At 57.8% G+C, this 26,237-nt stretch overlaps 1 protein-coding gene across 2 annotated transcripts; it reads right to left on the bottom strand.

Annotated features, from left to right (window-relative positions):
• Positions 1-194: 194 nt before the first annotated feature.
• Celsr2 (cadherin EGF LAG seven-pass G-type receptor 2) lies at positions 195-26,103 on the bottom strand. 2 transcript variants are annotated; one of them, XM_036189318.1, is made up of 34 exons: positions 22,259-26,103; positions 16,776-17,423; positions 14,556-14,778; positions 14,072-14,187; positions 13,799-13,887; positions 12,346-12,503; positions 11,855-12,018; positions 11,576-11,701; positions 11,035-11,201; positions 10,450-10,737; positions 10,188-10,362; positions 9,841-9,982; positions 9,572-9,692; positions 8,971-9,154; positions 8,709-8,810; positions 7,936-8,030; positions 7,526-7,735; positions 6,825-7,008; positions 6,548-6,676; positions 6,285-6,465; positions 6,033-6,200; positions 5,815-5,941; positions 5,511-5,711; positions 5,023-5,197; positions 4,650-4,762; positions 4,432-4,511; positions 4,219-4,345; positions 3,996-4,118; positions 3,479-3,606; positions 3,180-3,268; positions 2,891-3,076; positions 2,580-2,750; positions 2,236-2,470; positions 195-1,887 (listed from the first exon to the last, which is right to left on the bottom strand). In XM_036189318.1, the coding sequence occupies exons 1-34, from the start codon at positions 25,566-25,568 to the stop codon at positions 1,860-1,862; spliced, it is 8,763 nt and encodes a 2,920-aa protein (XP_036045211.1). In that variant the 5' UTR covers positions 25,569-26,103; the 3' UTR covers positions 195-1,859. The 2 variants fall into 2 exon arrangements, with proteins under 2 accessions (XP_036045211.1, XP_036045212.1); XM_036189319.1 differs by lacking the exon at positions 2,891-3,076.
• Between the last annotated feature and the right edge of the window lie 134 nt (positions 26,104-26,237).

Genomic DNA, 26,237 nt, shown 5'->3' on the forward strand with positions numbered 1-26,237 from the left:
CCAGTCCTTTATCCTGGGGAAAAGGTACCTTCCTACCCACCCACCTTCTCTTCCTTCAAACAGCCAGGCTCAGGGCTCTGGGCTGCTATGGCTTTAGTCTCTCGTGGGAACTTGAAGGCTCTACCTGTCCTGGTCCCCAAATCCAGGTCTCCACCCAGACTGCAACATAAAGGCCAATGATATGACACAGTGCCTGCACAGAACTAGTTTATTCAGTAGTATGGGGAGGCAGAAACAAAACCAAAACTACCATATTTACAGCAACAATCAAACAGTACGATCCGATGGTTAGTATCAAGTTAGCATCCAGCATCTTTGTATTTTTTTAAAGTCAAGTCATCAGTAGTTTAAAAAAAAAAAAATCCAGTTAAATTTTTAACCCTTTACAGGAATTGCTGGGGGGAGAAGGCAGAGGACAGGTGAGCATCCATGGCAGAAAGGCCAGCCTTCCAAGTGTGGGACAGGAACATCTTCCCCACCTGCTTTAGAAGGGGATCGGTGACAAGTCTGGGACACATGCTTCAAGAAGAGGGTGCTTCAAATGAACAGCGGTTGTCAAAAACTGAGGGGAGCCATAGAGGAAGAGGACGGATGGTAGCCCCCAAATCCAGGTCTGCTAGACACTCACCCAGCCTGCAATGGCCACATCGGACCCCCTGGGACTGGACACAAACCCATCCCAACACAAAAAGCAAATAAATAAAAATATATATTAACTCTCTCTTCACGGGGAGCTGGGGTCGAGTAGGGGACAACGAGGAACAGGGCCTGGTTCTTTGAAGAAGAGAGCCAATTCCAGGAAGGGGTTAAAAATAGAACATGTCTCAGAGGCCACAGCAGGTCAGACAAAACAGCATTCGTCTGATTTGGGGGTGGGGGCATGGGTGGGGGGGATGGGCACCAGAACCCAGACTTGAAACCTGTGCCTGAGGCCCCTCGGGGCCACCAAGGCAGCTCTGTGCTTACTCTTCCTCCCGGTGGGTGCCACACACAGCAAAGAAGCCCAACTGAGGGGGTGTCTGGCCCACCCCAGAAAGTCGGGCAGGGAAATGAAGCACTTTGGGGTCAGCAAACGGAGCAAACGCCTGGGCTGTAGCGCATGGCCAGAGTCCAGGAAAAGGAGACGGGGCCAGGGTAGTCATTCCCCACGTCGGGGCACAGGCTTCCCCTTAAAACGGTTCATGCAGCATTTGGGGGTCCAGGAGCGATGAGTCCTTCTGCCCCTGGCCGGACAGGGCTTTTCAGTTCCTGGGAGAGGTGGAATAGGCCGGTGGCAAGTGCCTTTTTTGTCCTGACCCCTCACCAGCTCAGGCCTGTCCGGTGCAGCCTCGCGGGGGCTCCTGCCCCTGGTCCGTGTGGCTTCGTCCATTCCTTTTGGTGATGGCAAAGGAGGGGCAGGCCCCCTAAGAGTCCCTCTCCTCCCAGAGGCACAGCAGATGGGAAACTGAAGAGAGGCTGGGACACGTCCTGGGAGGTCCTATCCTCTTTGGGAAGGGAAAGGGACATCCATTTCCAGCGTATAAAAAAAATTAATCCCTGAAGTCATGAAGAGTAGAGATCCTTTTTTTTTTTTTTAATTCTTTTTTTTTTTTTTCCACTTTTTTTCTTTTTTTCTGAAAAACTTTGTCTTGAAGATGTTGGCCCCAGGGGTCCAAAGTGCAGTGAGGGGGAGGTGGGGGAGGGACTTGGCACTAGGTGGCCTTAGGTGCAAGGCCCAGGCTCCTCAGATGGACTGGTCATCGCTGCTTCGGCGGCGGGCAGTAGGGAGCAGGGGCGGGATAAAGCAGAAGACAGGATGGGGCATGAGCGCAGCAGGGGGAGGAAAGGAAGCTTCGGGATGAAGGAACACCGGCCCAGGGTTAATGCAGGAAGTTAAAGAAGAGAAATCTGGAGAGGCAGGAGAGGAGAGTGGTACAGAAGGCAGACAGAGGGTTAGCCAGAGCAGCAGAGGGGACAGTGAGCAGCTTCCACCAGAGAAAGAAACAGAAAAGCAGCCCCAGTGTCCACCCTCTCATGCTGCCCAGGACTAGGCTGCGGCCCTTAAAGCCCAGCGGGGGTCTGGGATACCCCGCAACAGAGCACCGTGGTGTCTGGGCACACAAGGAGTGGGACTCCACTCAGCCCATCCATCTTCCGACTGCCTAACAGAGTAGCCGGATGGAGCTCGGAGGGAGCTCTGCCCCGGCCAGGACCTCTGCAGCTCACACCCTGTACCCCCCACCCAACCCGACTCACTCGGAGCCTGATGAGTCCTCATCCACCGTGCCTGCCTTGATGCTCATGGCGATGGGCATGACCCCATTTAGTTGTTCCTGGAGACTCTGGCGTGGTGGAGGGCGGGGAGGAGGTCCATTCCGACTGCCATCACTGGCTGTGGAGCCCCGAGAAGACCCCGTGCCCTGCTCCAGGGGCAGCCTTAGGAGGCTGCTCTTTTCGCTGATGGTGGGAAGACACTTCTTCTTGAGGATGCCTGGGGACAAGGAGGTGGGTACCAGGAGCTGTGGTAGGAAGCTCTAGGGCATCCTAGAGAACCCCAGCAGGAAGCTGAGAGTGAAGCATCTTGGGGGAGGCTCCCTCACCTTTGTGAGGTTGGGTAGAAGGGCCTGGAAGGGGCCCCAGAGACCCTTCCCGAGACAGGGCATCTCCATTCTCCCGTGGCCGCTCTTCAAGGGGCCCGCTACCACCACTTTCCTTTGCTGTGGTCCCAAAGTCTCCTGGCCAAGGGACCTTCCCAGATCCTGGACCCACATCTGTCAAAGAAAGGAAGTCTATGAGTCCCAGAGAGGGTAGGCAGCCAGGACAGCCGCCACCCCAGTTCTGTTTTCCAAGAAGCCCTAGCCTCTTGGGCTTCCATTGCCCCCCAAAGGCTGCAGCCCTGGTGCTGGCCCACCCTTGGGGGTACTGTGCAGGGGCAGTCTCTCAGCTCCAGGACCCAGCAGGCTGTCCCAGCCCTGCTCGCCAGGGAAGGCGGCCTCCTCCTCCTCCTCTTCCTCGCTGTCTGATGAGTGGGTAGAAGCATAGGAACCACTCTGGTCATCTTCCAGGGACAGGTCACTGTCAGAGTCCGTGTCGGGATCTGGGAGGTCAGGGAGGGATCACAACTGTCCCACCTGCCCAGCCCACCCTCAGCAAAAGCTAGGCCCCTGCCCTGCTAGGCAGCCAGGGCCCTCTGTTCTCACCGTGTTGCTGGTCTTGACCTTCTAGGAACAAGCCACCTGGGTCCCCTAGGCCAGGGGGACCCTGGCCAGGGTTCAGCGTGGACTCCTCCCTAAAAAAAAAGACAAGATCACGTTGTAGGGCTCAGTCTGGCCTCTCTAGTGGGATTCCCATGTCCTACTTTGTGTCCCTTACTGCTTCTAATCTAAGCTGTGACCTGTGTTAGCCACTGTCTGAGACACTCAGTTTCTAGCAGCTGGTTGGTCTTGGTTCTAGCATGCATGGTCTTTCCCTTCTCAGCACTCCCATTTCCAGAGCTTACCTCAGCAAGAAGGGGATGTAGCTGGGCTGGCTCTTGCCTGAGCGGCTGGCACTGTGCAGTGAGCCAGCTGAATCTCCATAAGGCTGGTACAGCCTTCCGTCGGCATAGGGGCTGGGGCAGTTATAGGACTAGGCAGGAGACAGACAGGTCAATGAGATGGAGAGCTGGAGGGATGGGCCCCAGGCTAGAAAGTAAAGGGTGCCAGGAACTTGCCTCAAGCCCTACCTCCCCCATGCCCGGGTCTTAAAGTAGAAGTCTTCTATGTTGCGTTCACCTTAGGGCCTAGCAATGGTCACAGCTATGCCATAGCTGCGCAACACTGAAGACCCCCAACTGCCCTGGATTTCCTGGGACAGCCTCTCCTCCCAAGGCCACACACACACCTCTTTACCCCTTCCTCCTAAGAGGAAGGGATGTGGAGAAAAGGGCGCCCACAGCAGGTTCTATGGGCCTGCTTCCCTGCCCCCACCGCCCCCACATAGAGACACCTCTTGTGCTCAGACCCAGGCTCCCTCACCGAGGTCAGGGTGGACTTGGTGGTGAGAGCAGGATCAGGAGTGGGCTTGCGGCTGCAGGCGAACTTCAGTGCTCTCCGGACCTCCTTGCTGAGCACCACGTAAGAGAGGAAGATGAAGGGGCCCTGGCCGGCAGACAGCAATGATTGACAGCAATGATTGACGTACTCCGCTAACCCATCCCCGGGCATGCTCCCTTCCACTCTGTGGGGTGGGGCCGGGTACCTGGACACAATTGCAGGCAGCGAAGAGGTAGTGGAAGAGGAGAGTGTCGCTGTTGACGGACAGCAGTACCAGCAGCCACGTGGCACTCAGTAACAGGAGGACAGCAAAGGAGGGGCGCAGGCCTGAGCTGGAAGCCAGGGCAGCATGTGAGTTCTGCCACGGGACCCTCCACACCAGTGCCCACCCTGTGCCCAACCACCTGCCCATACTCACACAGGGCCTTTCTTCTCGAAGCCCTGCCTTTGGGCAGCACAGGAAGCTCGGGCTGCCAGGATGTACAGGAAGACACTCATCTGGGCAGTAGAGAGGAACATGAGAGGACCAGAGAGCTTAGGCGTGTTCTGCCCTGCCCAGAAGCCTCAGCTCTTCCTAAAGGGGGATCTGGAGGACACACTCATCCTGCTCACCCCAACTCACTTCCTGGCACTCACCGAAACAGCAAAGGCCACTGGTCCAGCAAAACTCCAGATGAGGGTATCGTAGATGGAGAGCCAGCAGAAGTCAGGGTTTCCGTAGCCTTCAGGATCCAAGCCCACAGCTAGACCTGGAGCACGGAGACAGTAGCCAAGCAAGGCGCTCAGGGTGGAGGAAATAAGGCCGCAGTCAAAGGGTCACAGAGCCGGGGTGGAGCCTACAGAAGGGCCAGTAGTCCACTCCCCTCTCCAGGAAGAAGCCCGACCCCTCATACCTAACGCCAGGTTGTCCAAATATAGGGGGAAGGGAGGAGTCTCAGGACGTGAGCTACGGGTTTGGGGTACACGGCATGGACCCAGGGGCCAGGGGCCAGGAAAGGAGGCAGGGTACCTGTGATGAAAGCAGGGACGCCCCAGCCCAGCATGTAGTAGAAACGCATGGGGCTGGCATTGACGTCTCGCACCTCTGTGAGTGCCCGGTACAGGTGTAAGGCTTCCAGCAGAGCCCAGGCGAAGGTGCAGAGGTACAGGAAATGCAGCAAGATGGCAATGACTGTGCAAGCAAACTGAGGGCCAGGACACTGGTCAGGAGCCAAGATGGCCAGTACCAGGAGCAACCCAGGGGAGGGAGGCGGCGGCGGGGAGTTCGGGTGGGGTGTGCTGCCTCAGAGGAAGCCCAGGCTCTACGCAAGAACATCTGGGATGCTGGAACATTGAGAGAGGACTAGAGAAGAGCCAACTGTGGACCAGGTACTGAGCTGGGCCCTCTATCGATTCACTGCTGTGGGAGCAGGGATGGGAGAAGGCTTGAGAGGGGTCACCAGGGAGCCTTGGCGGGGCTGGAATTGGGGATGGTCTCTGGGAGGGGAAGTAACTTACAGGGAGGTCAGCCTGGTTGATCCCCAGGAGAAAGACCAGCTGGGCCAGGCCCAGGGCAGCTGTGAGGTTGCGACGGATGCCATGCTGGTTGGAGCGCAGGGCACGAAGAAGGGTGAGGAAGAGGAAGGTGATCATCAGGGCAGCTAAGGTGACTCCAAGGGCCACATATGTCAGAGTCTTCAGGGGCAAGATCTCACCATTCTGAGGGATGAGTGCCAGAGGGGTCAAGGAAGAGCAAGGCCTGGTAGCCAGCCCCTTACCTCGGTGCCCACCCACAGCTCTGGGCTACCCCGGTGAGTCCAACCTCCCGCCGGGACACGTCCATGAGCACTGCAAAGCTTGTCATGTGGTTGCACTGGCAGCTGACGTGGCTCTCGTTACGGAAGACGACCTCGCAGCCTCGGGCAGACCAGCCACCGGTGCCACTGACCCTGCAAGAAGAAGGCAGAGTCAGGGAGGCGGAAGGGCGGGCGTCCAGACTCTTGGTCCGAAGCAGAGGGGATAAGGGCGGTAGAGGCTCACAGGATCGAATGGTTCCAGAAGACACAAATGGGCTTGGTCCGCTCCTCAGTCTCCAGCAGCCGGAACTGCACTGTGACGGGCTTGTCCAGAGCCCGTGGCAGGAGGTCCTCATCGTCGTGGACACTGATGCTTACCACAGGTGTGTTGATGACTGGGCGCTTGGGGACCCTGATGTCACCAAGACAGCCATGAGATGCCCTTCACCATCACCTGCTTAACCCCAACCTCCCAGGCCTTGTCCTAGCCACTTACCTCAGGCTACGCTTATCTGGGTCATAGTTGTGGGGCAGTAGTCCAGCCAGGGTGTGGTAGATGATGACGCTGGCCACCGCCTCTCCCTGACTCAGTTCCGGGTGCCGCCGCTGCCGCCGTGCCAGCTCCTCAGTCTCCTGGGCTTCCCCGGGCCCTGCGGGCCTCACCATGGGAGGCATCTCTGGAAGTAAACGCTGCTACCCTCAGCTGGCCTCATGGGTACCCCAGGCCAAGCTGGTGCCCCATCTGTGTTCCCTGCTGACCTCTGAAGACAGATTCTGGCAAAATGACTGTGGTCTCAAGATCCGGGGGACGCTCCCCATGCAGCGCCTCGTATCGGGGCAGCTTGGTCCCAGCGAAGTTCCCTTTATCCAGGCGCACCACAGAAATGACTAGAGAGGAATATGTTCGCAAGTCAGACACCAAGTGAGGCAGGCAGAAGTCCGCCTCTGCCCCCCCACCCCTCCAGCATGGCGGCCCTTTGGAACGGGGTGGGACTCTGTCCACACACCCCCCCCCCCCAGGCCAGCACCATCTCACCGATGTTGGGTGTGACGATAGTGAAGGGGCTTAGGTAGGTGTGCCGCATATTCTGGGCGAGGGCACTGGCGTAGGCCTCATAGTGCTGGAGCAGCCAGGCGGTGCCACCCTCTGTCTGCTGGATTAGTTCCCAGTGTCTCTTGTTGGCGGCATCCAGGAGGGCACTGCCCACCCTCAGCAGATTCTGGAGATGGGCACGATCACAGTGGCATGTGCTTGTGGTCAACCTCATACCAAGTTCCAGCCCGTACCTGGCCCACACCCACCCACTCGGACCCTTCCTCAGCAGTCCCCACTGCCTCCCCTGGGAAGCCCTGTGTATCATGCTGTCCACTCCCATCAGGGTACCCTGCCTCTAACCCTTCCTTCACACTCTAAATCAGAGCTCCCAGTGTGTCCTTCTGTTACATGCCCTTTGGGTGCCCTGAGAAGACTAAGCTCTTGGTATAATAGGCAGGGCTCTGCTTCAGGTCAGCCCACACCTCAGTCAATACAAGCAGCCTTTGCTAGGCGCCTGAGTCCTGATGCTGCAAGAGTAGACACTCTGAATCACCTGTGTTGCACCATGGTTTATAGGCTGTCATGAAGGCTTCATGCCAGGGGTGGGGCTCCTTACGGTAGGGAAGTATCCCCTTCTGTCCCCTAAGATTGCCAGGAGCAGGATCTCTACTGGGCCCCACCACGCCTACGTCAAGCCCCACCTCAGTGAAATGCACATCCTGAGTGGCAGATAGCCCAAAGCCCCGCTGGGCACTCTCATGAACCAGGAGTCGTGTGGCCAGCTGGTAGGCCACCTTGACATCACTGCCAAAGTAGCCCGCGGTGTGCTGTGTGGCATTGCGCAGGAGCAGGGCTAGCCGCTGGGAGCGTCCTGAGTCCAGGCCTGACTCATTCCGCTGCAGCCGCTCAGCCTGGGTGGAGGGGCAGAAGGGCAGAGGTCAGACAGGATGGTGGGGATTTGGGATCTGGTGTGAAAGGGCCTCAAGTGGTTGGTGGGGAAGAGGTGGCCCCTGAGGGTAGGGGCCTCAGGAAAACAGGAGAGGGATTCAGAAGCTCCATTTCCCAAGACAGGGGTGTTGAAAAAGAGGAGGAGATGAGGGGGTCAACTTACAAAGCCCTTTAGCTCTGAGAAGGTGACTGACGTGCAGTTGAAGAGGTTTGGGGGGAGCCATCCCCTGTGCTCATCACAGTGGCGCACAGCAGTCCCTGGAGGGAACAAGGAAGAGGGTGGAGCTTAGGGAGACAAAGGAAGTCCCAAGATCCACTAGGAGCACCCACCACATGAGCCACACAGGGACGAGCAGCCCACAAGGAAAGAAGAAGACAGGTGTACGTAACTCGAGAGCCAAAACCCTCTGCAAAATCAGTACAAGCAGAGGTCATGGGAACAGAGGTTTGTAACCTCCCCACCACACCCCCAAGATATCACTATCCCCCTCCACTCAGTTCCCACCTTGTACTCTGCTACTTTCTCTGAATTCTGCTCATCGCTAATCTAAGCGCCAGCATCAATCCCCATGCTGTGGCTGGAAGAGTACCCAGCACTCAGTCTTCTTCAGGACTGCCTTCCTTTAATGTGACAAAACTCCAGTACCAGGTAGTTCGCCAAAGGTGGGAGTCCCATGGGACTCATCTTGGAGTTTAGCACCCAACCCTGTCCCCAGTACATGAAGGATTTTCAACAGTCCTGTTCAGTCTAGGATATAAGCACTCTCGGTCAGCCTAGGTTGAGGGGTAAGTGAAGAAAGGGTGACCTGAGGTCTCCAGGAGCTAGGAACCAGAAAGCGGGGCCCCAGAATCTACAAGCTAGGGGCTTGCCATCTTTATTCTACCAACAGTAAAAGATCAAGTCTTCAATATCACATCGTAGTCTCTAAAACCTACCAAAGGAGCCTTTGGGGCAAGGGGCAGCAGCAGGTAGTCCGAAGCGTGTACGGGGCCACCAAATCCCAGCCTCTATGGCCCGTGGGCAGCTGTCATAATTCACTGCAGAGAAGAACACAAGGTCATCTGTGGGTAGCTCTGTCCAGGCTCCCCCACCTTCCCTCAACATCCCTGACCCACTGCCAGCCTCATGTGTAGCCTCCTGGAATGCAAGCTCTTAGCATACAGTGAGGAGGGAACCTATCTGTCCCAAGAGCCCTACCTTCACAGCCATTGGTGGTGACCTCAGCAAAAGGGTTGTCACAGCGATCACATTGACGCCCAATGACCCCAGGCTTGCATGGACACTGGCCATCCTCAGGGTCACAGACTCGGGACAAAGAACCGGTGGGGTAACAGTCACACAAGAGGCAAGTGGGGCTGCCAGGGGGCCGGTAGTGGTTCTCCTGGGAGAGGAGAAGGGGGTCACTGGATCATGATGTCTTTCCTGGATGCTAGTGGATCCTTCAAGCTGTGGCCTCCCTAGAGAGCATCTCCCTACCCTGGGTCCTTGTGGGAATAGGATTCAACATTCTCAACAGCGGGTGATGACTTGGAGTTGAACTCTTTACTGAGAAGCCAAGCATTCAGAACAGGCTGCAGACAGCCCATATAGCCATTCCAGGGCTCATTCAATGTTCATCCTGGGTCCCCTGGTACTCAGATAATGAGGACACACAGCCACCTGCCACGCCCAGTAGGGCCAAGGCACAGGGCCCTCGGCTCTCTGCAGGAAGGCCATCTCCACTGCTGCCCCTGTGGGGCCAGAAGCCGCAGGATAGAGGACAGGGTGGCTACAGCAGGGGCTTGTCTGGGACTGTCACCTTGCAGTGGCACTCGCCGCTTGTCTTGTTGCAATCTGGGTCGAAGCCTTTGCTGACATCACAGTTGCAGGGTCCGCATGTGGGGTGTCCCCACCAGCCACGGGGACAGGGTTGGTCGATCCTGAAGAAGGGAACCCAAACAGGCATGAGCTCCCTCAGCCACAGCCCCTCCCACTTGGTTCAACCACATGTGGTCCTTCCGACCTCTGCAGGTCAGCCGGGCTCTTCAGGCTCAGAGTGACACCAGAGGTGAGCCCTGACCCACCTACCTGGTCTCACAGTATGGCCCAAGGTAATTTGGTAAACACTCGCAGACGTAGCCAAGGGGTGCGCTGGGTTTTCGGGTACACACAGACTGGTGTTCACATGGGTTCAGGTCACATACGTTAGTACAGTTGTCACCATAGTAACCTGGGACAAGGAGGACCAGAAAGGATCAGTCCCTGTCCTCTACTGGCATTCTCTCCCACCTAACCTCTTCATCTACTTCCTTACACTCCAAACAGTGCACCCTTGATGTATAGAAGATGGCTCAGAGATGGGACTGGCTCCAGGTCACACGGTAGACAGAGTGTGAGCCCCGGCACAGGCCCCGGTCCCTGGGATCCTGGCATACCTGTAACACAGCTGCAGGAATAGCTGTCCCAGTCGTTACTGCAGTAGCTATTGGCAGGGCACGGGTTTGAGTCACAGGGATCTGGCCAGCTACAACCTGGCTCCACATTGAAGGTCTCCCCACGACTGGGATCCAGACTGCTGGTGCCCGCGGGTGTCTCACTTACCCGCACACCCTGGGGGAGTAAGAGCAACAGTGGCCCTCAGTGGCGCAGGGCTCCAGGTGGAGATGGGACGGGAAGTCAGGGGAGGAGGAGGCTCACCTGCAAACAGCCCCGGAAGCCTCGAGCCACACCATTGGCTGGACCAGGCACTCCCCCGACTGTAATATTGCTCAGGTGCAGCCCATGCAGCCGAGGGCCCAGATTACCCTCTGCCCTCTGTTGCCCATAGTCAAAGGACAGGATGGCATGGCCAGGGCCCCCACTAGCTCCCAGTGCCAGCTGTGCGTGATGCCAGTCACCATCGTTGGCCCGGCCTGGCTCCAGGCGCAGAGATGAGGCCTGGAGCCCTGTGCCCTCCACACTTAGCACAACGTGGCCTTCCTGAAGCTGTGCAAGAGGGAAAAGATCAGCTGACCACCTCAGTAGGCTCTTCTTCCAGTCCTCTGCCCTGCTTCCTCAACACCAATCGCCTACTACTTACTTACTGCCTGGCTGTGGGCAGAGGAGAGACTGCTTATTTCCCTTATGCCCAATAGATGGCAGTACTGATCCACCGAATGGGCCCGGCCAACTTCTCACTTCCCCAAAACCCTGCCCAGCCACCTGGGTCCAACCCCCTGAAGGATCCTGCAGCCCGAGCCAGGCCGGCCGGGGCTTGCCACACTCCCACGTGCCCTGCATCACCTGCAGGGTGATGGTGCTGCGCCCCCTGGTGACGGCCTGTAGCAGGACGCCATCTGCCTGGCGTGTGCGGAACATGAGGCTGAGGTGCCAGGGTTGAGAGATGGGCAGAGAGAGGCCATGCCAGGCCACAAGGCTGCTGCCCAGGAAACGCTGGGGATTGGCCATTTCTGGGAAGGCAGATGAAAAGTGACTAAGGGCAGAGCAGTGTGAAGTAGGAACTGCAGAGTGCGGCCTTGGCTCCCCTCAGACCCAGTCCCCTCACTGCCCCGCCCTCCAGAGCTTTTCCCTGTCCTGGGCCCGCCCTACATTGTGCCCAGGGCCTGTCTCTGACTAGGCCCTTTGTCTCCTGCCTACCTTTTCCTAACTCTGCCCAGACACGCTCTTCCACCCACAGCCCAGCTCCCGGAGCCCTGCCCAGAGCCTGCCCCAGCCCTGCCGGGGATCCCAGACACCTGACAGCACCCAAGGCCCCAGCCCTGCCGGGGATCCCAGACACCTGACAGCACCCAAGGCCCCAGCCTCTGGTGGCTGCTCCCCCTACCCTGGGCACAGCTCTTGCCCCCGAAGCCTAGCGGACACTCGCAGCTAAATGAATCCCACTGGTTCACGCAGGTGCCGCCGTTGCGGCAAGTGCTGCTGTCACACACGATCTTCTTGGTGGGGCAGCCTGGAATGGGAAGAAAGGGACTCAACGACCGCGGGGCTAACCAGCAGCCCCGGCTGGAAGACCACACACACGGGCTGCTGTTCCCATGCCATGCACAGCCGCCCCTCCAGGCACTTGGCTCCCAGCACTGCCGTTGCCCCCGGGTCTCCGTACCAGGCACTGTGCCGTTGTTGGCAATGAAGTCGGCCATGTCCACATGCCGGCTGTCCACCTGAAGGTCCTTCATACAGCCCACGAAGTGCCGCATTCGGACAGGGAAGCTCTCAGGCAGGTCTGGCACCCCACCCAGCAACAAGGGCCCTGTCAGGTCCAGAGACCTGGGGATGAAAAATAGGGAGAGACACGGGTTTAAGTTTAGGGTTCTCCCCACCCCCACCCCCACCCCCATACCCTGCCACTAGGCCTCAGAAAGGGAGAACTGGGACGGAGGCCTAGAGGCCCTGGAGGGAGGAAGTGGAGGTACTTAATAGACAGAGGAGCTCTCAGCTCACTCCTTCCCGTCTCAGCCCACCAAGGCCGGACTCTGACTCCCCGACACTGACCAGCATAAGGAGGGGCACATCTGATTGGTTCCAACACCAGAGCCCTATTCCCTTGAGCAGCACTACCCTCTCCCTAGCTACTGGCCCTCCCTCCCTACTTACTTTTTGCTGCCTCCTTGGGTGCCCTGGGCAGCACAGGAGTAGTTGCCCAGCGTAGCTCCAAAGCGCAGAGCCACGCCTGTGTCACAGCCATCCACAGTCACCACCGCTACCTTCTGCTCGGACGGGCCTTGTGGAAGCCCCGTCTGGCCCAAGAGTGGCTGTGGACAGAGAAGGGGAGTAGTAGACAAGGAGCCCAGCACAAACACCAGCATGGAGTCACACCCCTTCACACACCTACACCCACCATCAAGGACTACCCAGTGGACACCAGCACAGAGTCACACCCCTTCACACACCTACACCCACAATCAAGGACTACCCAGTGGACACCAGCACAGAGTCACACCCCTTCACACACCTACACCCACCATCAAGGACTACCCAGTGGACACCAGCACGGAATCACACCCCTTCATACACCTACACCCACCATCAAGGACTACCCAGTGGACACCAGCACGGAGTCACACCCCTTCACACACCTATACCCACCATCAAGGACTACCCAGTGGACACCAGCACGGAATCACACCCCTTCATACACCTACACCCACCATCAAAGACTACCCAGGGGACACCAGCATAGAGTCACACCCCTTCATACACCTACACCCACCATCAAAGACTACCCAGGGGACACCAGCAAGGAGTCACACCCCTTCATACACCTACACCCACCATCAAGGACTACCCAGTGGACACCAGCACAGAGTCACACCCCTTCACACACCTACACCCACCATCAAAGACTACCCAGGGGACACCAGCATGGAGTCACACCCCTTCACACACCTACACCCACCATCAAGGACTACCCAGTGGACATCAGCATGGAGTCACACCCTTCATACACCTACACCCACCATCAAAGACTACCCAGGGGACACCAGCATGGAGTCGCACCCCTTCACACACCTACACCCACCATCAAGGACTATCCAGTGGACACCAGCATAGAGTCACACCCCTTCACACACCTACACCCACAATCAAAGACTACCCAGGGGACACCAGCACAGAGTCACACCTCTTCACACACCTACACCCACCATCAAGGACTACCCAGTGGACACCAGCACAGAGTCACACCCCTTCACACAACTACACCCACAATCAAGGACTACCCAGTGGGAAGAAAAGCCCCTACAAATGGCACAGCCTCTCCCTCTTCCCAGGCACAAGAGCTATGACCAGTCACAATATCACCCAGGTGGCGCACGCCTTTAATCCCAGCCCTTGCGAGGCAAAGGCAGGTGGATCTCTATGAGTTCGAGAACAGCCTGGTCTACAGAGCGAGTTCCAGGACAGCCAAGGCTATACAGAGAAGCCCTGTCTCGGAAAAAACCACCAACCAACCAAATAAACAAACAAACAAAAAACCCCAAACACACTCAAGTCTAGGTAAACACATAAGCCAAGGTCAGGGCCCTCTAACTCTTCTGTGCTCACCCACCTTATTGTAGTACTTCAGCTGTACTGTGTGCCACTGGCCATCACTGACCCCTCCCGGCACAAATGGAGACACAGTGGTAGTTGATTCCCCTAGAGAAAGGACCAGGTAAGCTGGGTCACAGGAAGAGAGTTGGGAGTGGCAGAGATGTGGGCATGTCTAGGGATGGGGGTCAGGTCCAGGTTTGACTGGGAGAGAAAGTATGCAGCTTGCGGTCTGGGGTTGGGAGACATGAGACCTTAGGAGATGGGCAAGGACATGAGGCATCGGGCTCACCTGCAGAGAAGGTGAGCTGGACCTGCTCTTGGATCACCTCGAGCGCCACAAAGTCATGTTTCTCATTGAAGCGCCCATTGTACAGTAGTAGCCCATCTCGTTCCTTGGTAGCAAACCTGTACAGGGGATGAGTGTGGGGGCAAGGAATGGGGCACCCACCTGTATGATAGTGCCCCACCCAGCCAAGCAACACCAAAGCTGACACTTTGGCTAAGGCTATGGAGTCAGAATGCAGATGATGAGCCCAGACAAGAACCCTGGCATCCTGGCTCCCCATCCTCAAGGGCTGGGGAAGGGTGCCAGGCAGCTCCTGAGAGTGAGTGAGGACAGCCTGCTGGCAAAGCACAGAGGTCACTCCAAGTGCTCTGTCAACAGCTACTCTTAGTACTTACACTGCCTGATCTGCTACCCCACCCACCAGGAGGTACCCCACACGCTTGCTCTGGCTCACAGTGCCCTGCCACCCCGGGGCCTGCTCACTCACGAGAGGGCCAGGCTGAAGTGGAATCGTTGGCGCAGGCCACGGAAGGTGATGAAGGAACGGGCGGGGAAGCTGCGTGTGGTCACCTGGCAGAAGGGTTTCTCGAAGTCCCCAGGCGGGCAGTCACATTTAAAACCTCCCACCAGCAGGTTGACACAGGTGCCCCCGTTCTTGCAGACGCCTGGAGTGCAGCGGCCCGAGCGGGCACTCACTTCACAGTGCTCGCCTAGGGAAAAAGGACAAGCAGGGTGAGACCCTGAGAAGGCAACTGGGGGTCCCCCTACTACAGTTTCAATATGACCCCCTAAAAAGCTCATATGGTAAAGGCTTGGTCCTGGCTGATGGTGCTGTTTTAGAAAGTATTGGGACCATCAGGAGGAGTGTAGCTGGATGAAGTAGGTCACTGGAGAAATGCCATAAAAGGCTAGATCTTGTCCCAGGCCCCTTTTCACCTGGGCAAGCTGCTTTGCTCTCCCCCACACCCCTCCGCCATGATGTTCTGCCTCTCTGCCTCGCTTCCAAAGGAGCCAGTCACTAGAACTGAAACTGCAGAGACCGTGAGACAAAATGAGCCTCGTTTTAAATTGTTTCTCTTGGATATACCCAGTGGCAGAAGTCTAATACATCCCTGATGATGTCTCCCATGACTCCTCCCAGGCTCTCACAAGCATTCCCACTTCCCCTTGGGTGGCTTCCTCTCCGGAGTCCACCATCCGCCGTCCCCTCAGGTGTTCTTATCGGCCCCTCAGAGCGCTGTCACTACAGTTCAACATCCGCCCCATGGCAAGCTCCCTGAAGCTCTTCAGCCCTTCCCCACACCTGCTGGGGCCCTGGTCCCAAGGCTCTGGCCCCTGCAGAGGCAAATGCCTAGAAAGAAAGGACCTAGAGAACAGGCTGAGCCAGCCCCCACGCTTCCGCCTTCCCCGCTGGAGCTTTGGTTCCTGTCAGGCGTGGAGATCAGTTTTCTTCCCTAGAGATGTGACCAGCTCTCCACTTCTATTGGAGTGATGGGTCGGGGTTCGTGGTGTGAAGCAAGCCCGGGCTTCCCTATGAACGGAACTTTGGGTCTCAACTAAGGATCCCTATGCACTCAAACCATGCTGAGAGTGGGGGCTGAGCCTGAGGACAGATGAGGAATTAGAGGAGGGCAAATTCAGACATCCCTCCCCATTCTGATTCTGGAGATAGGTTCTCAGTTCCTGTGCCTAGTGACTGGCTCTTGTTTCCATGGAAACTGTTATTCGCCTACTCTAAGCCCCCTTCCCCATCCTCCCCGGACAAAGACTCCCCTCCCTTCTCCCAAACTCACCCTCCCCTCTCCCCCCACTTCCCAGCAGCAGCACAGAAGAGTCAAGTCTGGCGAGTTCTGGGCAGGTGGATACAGCAGGAGGCCCTGAGTCTGCCTACCCTACCAGCAGAGCCAGTGAGCCAGCTGCTGGGGGACCTGAGGCCTGGGAGTCCGGGAGGGAAAAGGAGCAGGTGTGTGGGGGAGCAGCAGGGCCTATAGGGAGAGGCAGGGTGTGAAGAGACCTGCAGCCACCCGCCAATAAGGAGGCAGACATGGAGCCGTTCTGTTCAGGGCTACACGGTACAGTGTCCTGGAAGTCCCAGGCCTCCAAACCCCAGCTCCTCGGTGCCTTCCTCCAATGCCTGGGTGGGGAAGTCTGGCTGCAAGTTAATGAAGGGATTCACTGAGCAGTATGAAGTCCTGGTCCTGGGCCAGCAACACCTTTAACTGGATCAAATCACCTCACCTCAGCACTTAAACAAAAGCCAACACTTTCCACAAGCCAGCTTTCTCGGCGTGTCAGATTATTTACAGGAGCCCTCACAAGCAACTTTTGACCTAAATAAATTAGTTATCTCCATCTTAAATACTGTGGGAAGAGAAGCTAAGTAACTCCCGTTTTCACACAGCTAGTAGTGGCAAAGCTGGAACACAAACCCAGGTGCAGGACTGACCTCAATTACACAGTCTCGGTGGGTATGTGTGCAGGCGTGCATGTGGGGGTGTGGGCTTGCACAGTGAGCACAAGGCTCCTCATTCTGACTTCCTAAGCAGGCAGTTGTCAAATCTAAGAATGCCTGGTGCAGCTGTGGTTTATGCTCTCGGAAGGAACGAGGCAGCCCCATCATTAGCCTGATTTGTGCTTGGACCTGAGCGTCAGCCCTGCAGGGCTGCCCCCGTGGTGCCGGCCCTCCTGGTCCCTGCCCTAGGCTCACCCGTGTAGCCGTCGCCACAGAGGCAGGTGTAACCGCCCTCTCGGCTGTGGCAGTGCCCGTGGGGTCCACAGGGCCTTGAGTAACAGAGGTCCACTTCAGTCTCACAGTAGTCGCCTGTGAAGCCTGGTGGGCAGCGACAGCGCAGACCGCCGACAGGGTGGATGGGACGGAAGAGCACCGACGAGGAGGCGATGAAGGGCGCGGAGGAGTCGAAGCGCAGGACCGACACACAGCGCATGTAATTCTCGCAGGGCTCCCGCAGGCAGATGTTGTCGTCGAAGGGCAGCACGCGTTGTGCCGAGATGGCGGTGAGCAGGCTGCGGTTGAGATACAGGCGCTCCTGCAAGTCCTCTGAAGGCAGAAAGGGTGGCCCACCGCCAGGTCCTGGGGGCTGGCCCACTGACAGGCTGACGTTGAGGATATGGCCACCGGGGGCGTCAGTATCCCTTTGCACATTGAAGACCACCACGTGATCCGGAGGTGTGGCCAAGGTGGCTGCCACAGCCTGGATGAAGAGTCCCAGCAGTGGCGACAGAAAGCGCTCTGGGGACATGTCCTCCAAGCGCAGTGTGATGCTGTGTGTGAGCATCTCGTCTGTGATGATGGTGACACGGAGTGAGCACTGGGCTGTCACACTGTGGACACCATCTGAAGAGAAGCAACATGGATCAACATTAGGTTTGAGGTAAGCAGAGTAGACGTGCCAAGCAACAGAAGTGCCAAGCCACAGACCCTGGCTTTGAGCAGAGGAAGGAGTAAGTTTGTATGACAGCACCAGAGGAGGAGTCAAGAAAAGGGAGCAAGGAGGGGGGAGCACCAGGAGGAGGGAGTACCAGGAGGAGGGAGTACCAGGAGGAGAGAGGAGGGAGCACTAGGAGGAGGGAGCACCAGGAGGAGAGAGGAGGGAGCACTAGGAGGAGGGAGCACCAGGAGGAAGAGGAAGTACCAGGAGGAGGGAGTACCAGGAGGAGAGAGGAGGGAGCACTATGAGGAGGGAGCACCAGGAGGAAGAAGAAGTACCAGGAGGAGGGAGTACCAGGAGGAGGAAGCATCAGGAGGAGAGAGGAGGGAGCACCAGGTGGAAGAGGAAGTACCAGGAGGAGGGAGCACCAGGAGGAGGGAGGAGGGAGCACCAGAAGGAGGGAGTACAAGGAGGAGGGAGCACCAGGCAGAAGAGGAAGTACCAGGAGGAGGGAGTACCAGGAGGAGGGAGCATCAGGAGGAGAGAGGAGGGAGCACCAGGAGGAGGGAGTACCAGGAGGAAGGAAGAGGGAGCACCAGGAGGAGGGAGTACTGAGAAGAGGGATCACTAGGAGGAGGAAGCCTCAGGAATAGAGGGCGTGCAAATAGGCTAAAATCCAGCCCACACCCTGCAAGGTACCCAAGAAAACCTTTTTCTAGATGGCATAAGGGTGGCTAGTAGATGTGTTGCTTGTGGGCAAGTCACTCCTTGAGGGTCACCCCATATATGCTTAAGAAAATGATTTTCAAAACCGTTCTCTGCATATTTTCCCAATACTCTTTGGCATGTGTTTATGCCTTTTACCCTACTCAGTATTAGCCCTGTCCCCTGAGACCAGTCTCTGGATTCTTTCCCAAAACTGTGTTGTCCCTTGCTTACTTTTCTAGAGGGCCCAGAGTACCATGGGAGACTCCCACACCTTACTCTGTACATCTCAATTCTACTATAACCCTGCCTCTCAACACGCTGTAGCAGGTTGGGCGTGGAAGATGAATTGGGTCAGTGGGCCATCAGGTCCCCCTTGCACTCGGCTCCATGACTGACTGTTTCCATGCAAGCCTGCTATCCCCATGGCAACACCGCTCACACAAAGCCTTCTTCCCACCCAACTCTGGGTTGTCTGGGGGACCCCACCCCGGGAAATCCAGCTGAGCCACCTTAACCAGTGACAGCACCACCCCCTGCTCCAAGCTGGAGAAAGAAAGGGTAAGTGGGGGTGGGGAATCTGAGCAGAAATAGAAGAGCCTGGGCAGCTTCTACCCTGAGATCCACTGGGCTGGTCTCTCCTTAGTTACTCATCACCGACTTGGCTTACCAAGTTGTACCCAAAGGTCTGCCTGCCATACCCCCAGGCAAAACACTCACTTATAAACAGCTAAGCACTAACACATTCACTGGTGTCTCACCCCACCCACACACCCTAGCTCAGAAGGGCCATACACACCTGAATGTGCATACACATGGGAACGGACTTTGTTTAGATTACAAATGAAAACTGAGCTGCAGAGAGAGGGAAATGGGTTGGAAGAGTTACAGGGGCATTCCTAATTATTACAATGCCTTACACAGAGCGCGTGTTCAGTAAAAACTAAGATGCTGATGAGAATCCCTGGGACATAAAAGTATCTTGAAAACACAGCAGCAAGACGGTGGTGGTGGCACATGCTTAATCCCAGCCCTCGGGAGGCAGAGGCAGGTGGAGCTCTGTGAATTTGAGGCCAGCCTGGTCTACAGAGCGAGATCCAGGACAGGCACCCTGTCTTAACAAAAAAAAAAAAAAAAAAAAAAAAAAAAAAAAATCAAGAAAAAAGAAAACATGGCAGCAGACACTCCAAGCAGATGCCAAAAATTGCACCCAGCTGGGAGAGAGCTGGAGTCAGTGTTGCTGGGGCAGAAGCAGGAAAGACATATGGAACTCTATTTTGTACATGTCACACTTACTTCGGGCGGCTGCTACCTTGGGTAGTTAGTTGAGCCCGGGCAGACATCCACCTCAGCTGTGCCCTGGGCCCACTGCCTCCATGCCCTCCAGCCTCACTGCTGTGATCTGCTTGCTGTCACTAAAAAGCCTGCTGCCGTGCCACGGCTCACCTCTGCCCTCCTGCCTTGCCTAGGGTACCAAGACAACAGTCCTCCAAGCCCCCTAGCCTGCCCCTAGGTCCCCATGATGATCAGATTCCTTTGCCTCCTTGCAGAAGCCTGCACTGGGGCCTAGGGCTGAGCAGGCCCTGATGTCATAGCCCAGTGTTTTCTGAATGGGAAGTTCCTCCAGACGGAGAGTAACACAGGCCTCTACATAGTGCTCCTAGACCAATGAGCAGGAGAAGCTCTGCCATCCCCTGGCCCTGGGAACCAACACTCCTGCGTGTCCTCTCCACCAACCCCGGCCTGTCTGTGGCCCTCTCAGCGTGCTTCTGCTGATCCCATCTGGCCCACCATCTGTGGCCACCTGCCCCTCTGTTATTGCCCCAGCCCAGCAACCAAGCCATTGCTCTTCCTCCTTCCTTTGTCCTTCTCTCCTGCCTTGTCCTGGGTCTCCCCTCAGGTGCAAATGCAGGTTGGGAATAGGAGGGACCAGTACGCTGCCTGAGCTGATTCAGACAGAAGAACTGGGGTAGGCTCTGACCCAGGAAACACCACCCGGGTCTAGGCCTCTGCCCACTGCACCGGGGAGGATCCCAGAGGCAGACTCCCAGCCTTTCCTCTTCTGGCAGAGGCTCTGCTGTCTGGGAGGTGAGCAGGCCTGGGGCAGGTTCTCAGGTGTGTCTGAAGAAGACAGCAGCCCAGACCAGTTTGGACTGCAAGGAGCCATGGAGCCCAGGCTGGGGCAGCTGCAGCCACAGGGAAGAAGGAAAAAGAGATCTAAACACAGAGACCAACAGAGAAAACAAAAGACCCTAGGAAAAGAGCCAGCGATGGAGGAGACGGAGCTGGGGAGAAGGTGACAGACAGCCAGTGCAGGAGGGTCCCCATGGGCAGGGTGGGAGGGAAGGACGGGACAAAGAACCAGAGAAGGAAGACAAAGCCACAGTGGGCGTTAGTTCCCCTCACCCAGCCTCCTGAACTTTGGGGTTGCCTTGGTGACTGCCTCGAAGGGTCAGGGCCGATGGGGGAGGGGGGCAAGGGCAAAAAGACCAGCCACAGTGGTAGTAGGTGCTGCCCCAGCTTTCCCTCTAGCCTCGAGGGTTGTGGACTTGGACTGTGTGCCTTGGTAGGGAAGCAAAGCTAAGTGGGGCCGGCCTCCACACTGGCCCCGGATGGTCTAGCCAGATTCACTCCAGAAGGCTCTGGGTGGAGGGCAGGAGGGAGAGGCCCTTCTTCTGCCTCCAAGTGCCAGGCACAGATGGGGGTGCTCCTAGTGCCCTCCTCCTAGAGGGGGGCTGAAGCCGCGGATGGCTGGAAGCCTGATCCATATAGCCTTTGAGAGCTCTTTCTCTGGGGTCCTTGCAGCCACCTGAGGGGTGGGACCAGGAAGTATCTGTCCAGCAAGAAGTATGAGCAGGAAGGGGTCTGAGGCCATCTTCCCGTCCCTGATGTGTGGAAACTGCCTGGAGGGGAGCATCTGTGCTCACCCCTGGAAAATCACTAAGTCTCTTCCTCCTTCACCCCGAGTCCCAACTCCCAGGCTCAAAAAGGTACTTGGCTACTGAGTCTGCCTCCCCACCCCCTACCTCGCTTTCCACCCCCAGAACTGACAGACAGGATGAAATACTGTCACCCAGTCCTGCTTGCCTTCTCCAAGTCCTGCTGTCTGGGGTGTCTGCAGGCTGAGCGCTTGGGCAAGCAGCAGGAATGCCTAGTCTGGGTTCCAGCCAGGCTCCCATGCCCCTACAATTCTGTTCTCTCCCCACCAAATCAGGACCCTGGAGTCTGCTCTCCACGCTCAGTAGTCCTGGTGCAATCTGGTCCCCATGCCTGTTTTCTGGAAACTATGCCTGCATGGTCAGCAAGGAAGGCCTAGCATCCCAAGAACAGCCCACAGGGAGTCTTGGGGCCAAGAAGGTCCATCTGCCCTAGCTTCACCGCAGCCCCTCCCCCAAGCCAGACCTCAACCAAGAACTCAGGACAGTGAGGTCTGTTTGGGCAGAGACAATGAGCCCTGGCTTTACTTCCTGCCTGGAGCTCTGAAGGGGCAGCCAAGCCGGCCCTTTCTTCCTGGAGGGTAAAGAACGCTCAAGACAAAGCCATGCCAGCCGATTCTGCAGCTCTGCTGAGAGACAGAGGGAGAGAGAGGAGGACAGCAGGGTCTTGACCCCTTGGAGGAACCCTGTGTCCCTGTAGCCCTCTGACCTGCCAAAGGCTGTGTGAGATCACAGGGCCTTCCTAATGAGGGTGACAGGGGTGCCGAGGGGCCAACTTGCCTCCTTCTCCCAGCCAAGGTCTTCCCTCCCCCAGCTCGGTTAGCCTTCCAGTCTTCCACGCGCCCTTTTTTCCACAATTCTTGGCATCCACAGTCAGGGCAGCCTCACAACACTTCCCCCACCACGTCACAGTCTGGTAGGCAGGGGGCAGCCAACCAAAGCAGCCCGACCCAGCCTGGGGCAGCAGGCGGGGCCTGCGCCAGCTGCCAGGATTCCTGGGGTTTCTTCTCAGGCTGGTTCCTGATCTCTCAACCTCTGGGCTATCCACCTGGAAGAGTTGGGTCACCAGCTCCTCCTCGGATGACACTCCACCTCCAGTGGCTGTCCAGGCCTCTCCCAAGGACTATTCCCACCCCAGCACCCCTGGGCATCTTCCTTACCTGACACCAACACACTCATGATGGCTTCCAGGGGCCGGTTGTTGTCCAGTGCCCGGCTCAGTCTCAGCTCTCCTGTGGTCGCATTGAGTAGGACCAGGCTGAGTTCATTTCCTCGCTCAAAGCTGTACGTCAGGCTGTCTGAGATATCAGGGTCATGGGCAGGCACGCGGCCTATAGCACCCCCAGGGAAGCTACTTGAGCGGTTTGTGACATAGTTGTTGAAAAGAATCTCAAAGTTGCCCAGCACTGGTGGATTGTCATTGCGGTCAAGGAGGCGGACATGGACGGTAGCCCTGCTTACCAAGGGAGCAGATGTAGCCTGGATGACCAGGATATATTCGGGCCGGTCCTCATAGTCCAAATCCACCAGGGCAGTCAGCTCCCCTGAAAAGATGTCCAGCTGAAAGACCTCAGGGATGTTGCCCTCTACAATCTGGTACATGATCTGTGCATTGGTCCCTTCATCTGGGTCAGTGGCTGTGACCCGGGCCACGGCCAGCCCGATGGGGCTGTTCTCTTCCACAAACACATCGAACTCGTCCTGCTCAAAGACAGGGGGGTTGTCATTCACATCCAACACAGTGACTGTCACTTCCATGGGTGTGCGGGCTGGCGGCATCCCCTTGTCCACCGCATATGCTCGCAAGATGTACTGGGCCACATTCTCACGATCCAGCCTCCGCAGGGTCCGCACAATGCCCGATGTTGACTCCACAATGAAGTCACCGCCTCCATCGTCCCCTCCTTGAAAGGTGTAGAAAACCCTGCCATTAAGACCCGAGTCACGATCAGTGGCCGAGATCTGCAGGACACTGGTGAAGGGTGGCACGTCCTCATAGACACTCCCCTGGTAGGAATCACGCAGGAACTGGGGGGCATTGTCATTGACATCATTCACCAGGATCTCCAGGTAGGTGGTGTCAGACTTCTGAGGAATGCCGTTGTCCCGAGCAGTGATGGCCAGGGTATAGGACACCTGGTCCTCATAGTCCAGCTCAGCCTGGGTGGTGACAGCCCCGGTGTCCGCATCAATTCGGAACTGGGGAATGCTGTCCTCCATAAAGTAGGTGATTCGGGCATTCTCACCCGTGTCCTCATCCGTGGCACTGATCAGTACCACTGTGGTGCCTGCCGGTCGGTCCTCATTAACATTTACTGTATAGTGGGAGCTCTGGAAGACGGGGCGGTGGGTGTTGGCATCGGTGACGTTCACCACGATCTGAGCTGTGTCCTGCCTCGTGCCATCAGAGGCCGTCACTGCCAGCACGTACTGCCGCTCAAGTTTGTAGTCCAGTGGTAAGGCAAGGGACACCAGTCCCCCTCCACTCTGGCTGGTGATAGAGAAGCGGTTCCGGGTGTTGCCACTGGTGATCTGGTAGGTGATGACACTGTGAGCGTCACGATCCACGGCCGACACTGTCACCACACTGGTGCCCACAGCGGCGTCCTCGTTGAGCCGTACTGTGTACTCTGGCTGGGTAAAGGTTGGGTTGTTGTCATTGACATCCAAGATGGTTACGCTGACGCTGGCTGAGGCAGTGAGTGCTGGCGTGCCATGGTCTCGGGCTTCTACACCAAAGCTGTAGAAATCAACCTCTTCCCGGTCCAACTCGGCAGCCACAGAGATCCAGCCCGTGCCGTTGTTAATGGTGAAGGGGAAGTCGTGCCCGGCTCCAGCCAGGCTATACTCCAGGCGGGCATTGTCTCCAGCGTCCGCGTCAATGGCCTGGACGTGCAGAACTAGGTAGCCTAAAGGGACACTCTCCAGGACAGTGGCCTGGAAAGGGGTGCTGACAAAGATGGGGGCGTTATCATTGATGTCCAGGACTTGCACCGTTACTAGACCAGAGACGTTGGAAAGCGGAGGCCGGCCACCATCCTGAGCCCGTATCCGTAGGGTGTATTCTTTGGTTGTCTCGTAGTCAAGCGGGCTGACCACATCCAGGGCCCCCGTCTGAGCATCCAGGTAGAACTGTCCCCGGGCATTGCCACTCATGATGCTATAGTGCACCAGGGCATTGCTGCCCTTGTCTCTGTCCGAGGCTGTGACTCGGAGGACTGGGGCTCCTGGGGTCACATCCTCCCGCACCTGGACCACATAGCGCTTCTCACTAAACTGGGGTGCGTTGTCGTTATCATCTTCCACAGACAGGAAAACTGCAGCCGTGGAACTCCGTGGGCCTGGCTCCCGGCCCTGGTCACTCGCCTCCACTGTCAATTTGTAGGATTCCACCTCTTCCCGATCCACAGGGCCACGGGTTCGGATCACCCCAGAGCGAGGATCAATCTCAAAGACTTCTGAAGGGCTGCCCCCCTCGAGCAGACGATACAGAATGTTGGCGTTAGGGGGGGCATCGCCGTCGGTGGCCCTGACTGTAAGCACCTCATAGCCAACCTCCAGGTTCTCCCTGAGGCTCTCCTTGTATTCTTGCTGCTCAAATACAGGGTCATGATCATTGGTGTCAGTCACTAAGATGGTAAGTGTGGCCAAGGCACTCCGTCGGGGCATACCATGATCCTGTGCAGTGACCCTGAAGACGTGGGTGCTCTTGGTCTCACGATCCAGCTCCTCAGCTGTGGTGACAGTACCGGTGATTGGGTCCAAGGAGAAGAAATGATTGGAGCGGCTATCGAAGAGGGCATCCATGGTGTACTCAAGTCGACCTGCCTCACCCTCATCTGGATCAATGGCTCTTAAGGATGCAACAGAGGTACCAGCTGGCTGGTTTTCAGGCACCGTGGCCTGGTAGCTGGGAGGCTGGAACTGGGGGGCTGTATTCACGTTCCGTTTCCTGCGCCCACCCATAGATTCCTCTGGTAATCCTTCCGCAGCCCTGAGCCCTGGGGCCTGCGCCAGCTTGCAAGACTGGCATCTGAGTCGCGGGGCCTTTAAGCAAGGGTGCTCTTGAGGCAGGGTCAGCTTGCCTTGTGGGGAAAGGTGTCCTCCAGTCCCCAGGAGACGACAGCTCCAGGGGCAGCTTTCAGGGGATGGCGGAAGAGGGATATGGGCCCCCGATTCTGGACACCAGACCCTCAGGCCATCGTGGTGGGGCACCAGGTGGCCAGTCAGCTCAATACCCGAATCTCTGCAGCGGCTGGTGTAGAGCCAGAGGTTCGAAGCGGAGGCTGGGCAGAGCCAGCCCGCGGGGGCGCAGGCCCCGGAGGAGCCGCGTTCCCCGGACCCCAGAGAACGACAGGGCCCCACTTGATCTCCCAGTAGTGGCGACGGCGGCAGCAGCAGCAGCAGCAGCAGCAGCGGCAGCGGCAGCAGCGGCGTTGGGAGGGGGGCGCTGGCAGCCCGGCTCCGCATCTCTCCCTGTTCCCGGCCAGCCGGGTCAACAGCCGCGGCGGCTCTTCCTCCGGCTCCTGCCGACCCCGCCGCGCCTCATGCCCGGGCCGGGGCGCCGGTCCCCGGGGGCCACCTGTGCGTCCCGCAGGGCCTGCACCTAGATGGCTCGGCGGGGTCGCGCGCGGAGCCCCCACGATGCGCCGGGCTACCCCGCTCTCGAAGCCCGGCCCGCTCCCGACTCACCGCGACCACTGCGGGCTCGCGCTGCGCCTCCACCTGCGCTCCGGGCGCTCGCCACCTGCGCCCGCGGGCCGCGAGGACCCCTGGCTCTGCCGGGTCCCCGGTTCCCGAGACCTAGGGTGTCCCCTCTGCCCGCGGGAGATCGCCCGCCTGCGCCGACGAAGCCGCACGCTCCGGCCCGGGCCTGGCTGCCAGCGACCGCCCTGCGCCACCCTCGCGTGCCCCGCGTCCTCGCCGCGGTCCCGGGCCCAGACCCGCGTTCCCTCGCCTCCCCGGCGGGCGGGCAAGCTCTGCAGAGCGGCGGCGGCGGCGGCGGCGGCTCATTACCATAGACCTGCTCGCGCCGCGGCCGTCTTAAAGCGGCGACGCCCAACGCGCCGGAGGAGGTGGGGCCCACCCAGCGCCCTCTTCTGCACAGATAGATGCTCTAAGCTTAGAAGATTCCCGCCG

The sequence above is a fragment of the Onychomys torridus genome, chromosome 6, assembly GCF_903995425.1.
Source record: "Onychomys torridus chromosome 6, mOncTor1.1, whole genome shotgun sequence".
Taxonomy (NCBI): domain Eukaryota; kingdom Metazoa; phylum Chordata; class Mammalia; order Rodentia; family Cricetidae; genus Onychomys; species Onychomys torridus.

What these genes read in the sequence shown, in the direction of transcription:
- Celsr2 (XM_036189318.1), bottom strand. Translation starts at nt 25,568, where the DNA reads ATGCGGAGCCGGGCTGCCAGCGCCCCCCTCCCAACGCCGCTGCTGCCG. An exon ending in TTCCTGCAGCTGTGTTACAG is followed by an intron (nt 9,983 to 10,187) that starts GTATGCCAGGAT and finishes TCCTTGTCCCAG; the next exon opens with GTTACTATGGTGACAACTGT. An exon ending in AGGTCAAGACCAGCAACACG is followed by an intron (nt 3,077 to 3,179) that starts GTGAGAACAGAG and finishes CTGACCTCCCAG; the next exon opens with ATCCCGACACGGACTCTGAC.